Raw genomic sequence first — 4,806 nt, forward strand, 5'->3', positions numbered from 1 at the left:
CCTTAGCACTAACGTGTTCCACCTGTTGATTGAAATTCAAACGAGCATCAAGCATCACGCCGAGGTAACAGATGTGAGGTTTTGACGTGATCTCTAGATTTCCTATCTTTAGCTTGATGATCTCTATTGTTTTTCTACTAGTGATAAGAACAGCTTCACTTTTTTGTTGTGCTAATTGGAGGTTCATTGTTCCCATCCAGCGATTAATTTTTCTAAATGTTATATCGAATAGACTTACGATGTCATCAATTTGTTTGGAGACAACTACTATGGCAACATCGTCTACATATGCTGCTAGTTTCACACATTTTGGATCTCTAGTCTCAAAAGGCCATCATACATAATATTACACAGCAAAGGGCCTAGAACAGAGCCCTGTGGCACACCACCTGTTATATTATACTCTTCTGTACCATCGCGTGAATGGTACATTAGAATTCTGTCTGGCACGTTCTTGTCACGGAGTGCATTCATAATGCAATCCCAGTTTGCGGAATTGAAAGCATTTTTTATATCCAATGTAGCTACAAGACAGTACTTTTTTGCACCCCCCTTCTATCTGGTTCCCGAATTACCTCCTTGGCGGTACTAACTACCAAGTTTATAGCATCGATAGTTGATCGCCCTTACTGATTGTCTGCTAGGATTGGGTCAACTACTGCAACTATTCTTTGGTGAATTATTCTTTCAAAAAATTTACCCGCTCTATACAACATGCATGTTGGACGGTAGGATGATGGTTCATCTGGTGTTTTTTTTTTCCTTTGGGAATAAGCACTAATCTTTGGTGTTTTCATTTTCGTGGAAAAACACCTTCTTTTAGGCATTTATTATATGCATTAAGAAACATTTTCGGAGATATCATAATTGATGTTTTCAAGGCAATATTAGGAATTCCATCTAATCTCGGTGCCTTACTATTTTCAACGCGATGACAAGCTTCCATCAGTTTTTGCAGTGTTATAGGTGGAAAATTATTTAGTTCTACATGTGTTACCTGGTAGTTTAAATTAGGTTATCGTGGAAACAAAGTAGTTACTATTTTATTCAATAGTCGTGGGCAAGTTGGTGAAGGAATTGGCTGGCTTTTGAGGCGAGACATTACAATCTTATAAGGTCTTCCCCATGGGTTTTCTTCGACTTCATCCAGAAGTTCTTTCCAGCACCTAACTTTACTATCTTTGATAGCTTTATTTAGTTGCTGACGTGCTTGTTTATATTCCACTACCAGTTGTGCAGAATTAGTGAGACTATATCCTCGCTGAGAGATCCTTCTTTTCTTTAGGCCCTCTTTACGAAGAGAGCTGATTTCTTCAGTCCACCAGTGCACATATTGTCTTTGATTTATGCCATGCTTACGAGTCATACTGATATCACAGGCTTCGTTTATTCTCTCCATCAGCTCTCTAGTATGCTCATCTGCGTGTTCTGAAATTATAGGTTTGCAATTTAAGACAACTCTCATGGCGCTTTCATCAAAAGATTTTATTTTCCATCCAATGGCTTTAGATATTTTTGCATGCCTTCTAATGTTTCTATTCGTTGATATTTCCCAGGTGATTGTGGTCACTAGTAGTGTAGATATCTAATACCTCCCAATCGCAATTTTCTCTGACGAGGCTATTGCTAGCAAAAGTAAGGTCTATTATTGAGCTTGCACTGCCCTTGACAAAGGTTGGCTTATCACCGCTATTTAGTAAAACAACATCAAGTGCATTAAAGGCCTCTAAGAGTGCTTTACCTCTTGCATTAGTCTTCCTACTTCACCAGTCTACCGCCCATGTGTTAAAGTCACCGGCTATCGCTACGGGGTGGTGTAGTTTTGCATCCTCCACAAGACGATCTAAAAAATCGACAAAATCTGTCAAAGAAAGACTAGGTGGAGCGTAACAGCTGTATAAATAAATGCCATTTAATGATGCTGCGACAAATCCAGCGTTGCTATTGTTAACAACATTTTGGAAACAAAATTTGCCACAGGACCAAATAACAGCTTTGGTGGTACTGTCCGTTTCCGATGGCCAATCAGTTAGTTGTTTGTAAGGTTCTGATAAGAGGGCAACATCAGTTTTTATATCTCTTACTGTCTGCATAAGCAAGTCGTGTGCAGCCTCACATTGATTCAAGTTTAGCTGCATTATCTTCATGCTTTTACGTTTATTATTTTCTCCATGGCCTCCCTATATACAGGACATCTGTGAGTGCCGGCATGATGTGCTACATTTTCAGAGTTTCCATTTGCAGCGCATAGTGCACATTTTGCTGCATTTGTACAGTTTGCTATTTTGTGACCTTCTTGTCCACATCTAATGCATAGATTGGTCCGATTCACTTCGCTCTTGCACTGTGATCTATAATGTCCGAATAGCCAGCATTTAAAGCATCGGATTAGTTTCTTGATGATTTTAATTCGACAGTTGACCCATCCAATTCGTATTTTGCTACTTGCTTTGAGCAGATCGTGTACAATTGCCGCTAGAAGAGCTACTAGAGGAATCTGGGTACCTCTGTATGCCTTACGAATCCTAATTGCTTCTGCTAGTGTGTTGCAGGCTCCTCCGGTTGCTTTTTGCAGTGCTATCTGGATATCAATTTTTGAGGTTTTGTCATCAATATATCTTATTTCTATAGTTTCTTGGTTCTTCTTATAAATAACTTTGGCCTCATCCTTTAACACACCAGCAATAGTCTGTTGTAGTCCTTGGCCTTTGTCCGCACTTTTCTTAGAAATAGTTATCAACAAGTCTCCATTTCTGGGGTTTTATTTATTTTGTCTACTGTCGTATTTACCTGGTCATCAGGGACATCGAAATAAGTATTATAATTTCGGATCAATAAGGCATTTGGTTTTGGAAAAGTTCTATGATTTTTTATCATTTTATGGTTAGAGTTGCTTCCTTTTTTTCTGTTTCCTTGGCTGAACTTTATGCCAGTCATTTACCTCGATTTGTTCTTCATTACATAGTTCTATGATCGTCTGACGTCTTGGCAAACCATTTTTCTCATTAACCTGATTATTGCTTATATGTTGTGAGTTTTGGTTTCTTGTGGCTTCGCTTGTGTCCTGCTGTATACTTTCTTCTATAAGGGCTGTTCACAACATTGCACTTCATTTATCATTACTTCCGTATTTTCCGTGGTTCGGCCTTTTTCCTCTATCAATTGGTTGTCTAAATCAATAAATCTTTTAATTACAGCCGCTATATGCCTGTTTTTATCTTCACTTCTTTATTGAGTGTGTGTGTATGTGTATGTGTGTGTGTATGTGAACAGATTTTTTGCCGTAAATCGACGTTTTCTCAAAAACGGCTGGGCCGATTTCAAAAATTTAAAAGCCATTCGATGTATCTCGACGAGGACTATCGCTTGTCAGTTTTGTGGGACGATCGGCCAAGACGTTTCTTTATAAATAGCAGAAAAGTGAAAAAATTTTCGTCCACGTTTTAGCCCGCAATTCTGAACCGATTATGCAAATTCAAAAACCGTTCGAAAGATATTGATTGGGAATCGTGCTGATTAGTTTTTGGTAAAGATCGGCCAGGCCGTTTTCTTGTAATAAAGTGTTAAAAAAATTTTTTTCGACGATTATCATTATTATTTTTTTGACGGTAGATACTATAGTCTTCTAGATCATACTAAATTATTACGGCCCTACGATAATTGGTTTAACTTTGAAAATTCATCAAAGTTTTCAAAAATTGGTATCGTTTTTTTGGCATTTGTCAAAATTAGACCTTTCATCGACGTTTTCTCAAAAACGCCTGAATCGATTTCATAAATTTAAAAGCCATTTGATGTATTTCCATGAGGACTATCGTTTGTCAGTTTTGTGCGACGATCTGTCAAGCCGTTTCTTTGTAATTTAAAAAAAAGTGTTAAACTTTTCGTCCACATTTAAGCTCATCCTACCTAACTGATTTTAAAAAATCAAAAACTGTTCGAAAGATATTAGTTGGGCATGATACTGATTAGTTTTAGGTGAAAATCTACCGAGCCGTTTTCTTGTAATTAACTGTTGAAAAAAATTTTAAGGCGATTTTTATGGAACTTTTTTTGGCGATATACATCATGGTTTTATAGAACTTACTGTAATATTATGGCCTTACGACAAGTAGTTTAATTTTAAAAATTTATCAAAGTTTGAGAAAATGAGTAGTTTTTTTGACGTTAGCTAAAATTAAAATTAGACGATTTACTTGGTATAACAATATAGTACTTGGTCTTAATAAACATACTAAACCATTAAAATCCTACGGAAACTGGTTCAAATATAATAATTGTTGATTTTTGAAAAGTTGCTTTTTGAAAATAATCCGAGTTAACATGTTCGTTCGTTTTCAATTATGTGTAATAAATCCACTCATAAATTAATTTATTTCTTATTGATTAAGTTGATTATTTACACATATCGGGAAGTTCATGTAACTTGTCTCAAGACAAAATACCAATATCAACTAGTTTTTTACTTAGGTGATTAAATTGAGCATGTTGCTCATTTGGTCGAGTAGTGTTTTCAACATACCTTTTAATTCTTGCATGTCATTGGCTTGATTATTATTTTGATTTTGAACTTAGTCCTTGTTGATTGGGCTGAGGCTGTTTTCTTGTGCGCTTGGGCGTTGTCCAGTTTTGTGCTCCATGTGTGCTTTATTGTCCTGTACTAGTAAGTGATTGATAACTCGTGAGTTCTGAGCTACAGTTTTTTTCCCTAAAGGTGGAAATATTCGTAGTTTTTTCAACTATAATTTGCAGGATGATTGCTTGAGCATAAGACACAAGTGACGTTTTCGTTTATTTTTCAGTCCA

General features: G+C 36.5%; 1 protein-coding gene across 1 annotated transcript; it reads right to left on the reverse strand.

Annotated features, from left to right (window-relative positions):
• Positions 1–2,143: 2,143 nt before the first annotated feature.
• Positions 2,144–4,538, reverse strand: LOC113380563. The gene is made up of 3 exons (XM_026619747.1): positions 4,523–4,538; positions 2,942–3,090; positions 2,144–2,722 (listed from the first exon to the last, which is right to left on the reverse strand). Exons 1-3 carry the CDS (start codon positions 4,536–4,538, stop codon positions 2,144–2,146), a joined length of 744 nt encoding a protein of 247 aa, XP_026475532.1.
• Positions 4,539–4,806: the final 268 nt, after the last annotated feature.

The sequence above is a fragment of the Ctenocephalides felis genome, unplaced genomic scaffold, assembly GCF_003426905.1.
Source record: "Ctenocephalides felis isolate EL2017-DRISC unplaced genomic scaffold, ASM342690v1 CF-g0.4_SCAFFOLD_02214, whole genome shotgun sequence".
NCBI classification, from domain to species: domain Eukaryota; kingdom Metazoa; phylum Arthropoda; class Insecta; order Siphonaptera; family Pulicidae; genus Ctenocephalides; species Ctenocephalides felis.

Bases quoted from the DNA above. Each gene is read 5' to 3' on its own strand.
- LOC113380563 (XM_026619747.1), bottom strand. The intron at 2,723-2,941 runs GTAAATGACTGG...ACTATTTCTAAG, and splicing joins GTAATGAAGAACAAATCGAG to AAAAGTGCGGACAAAGGCCA.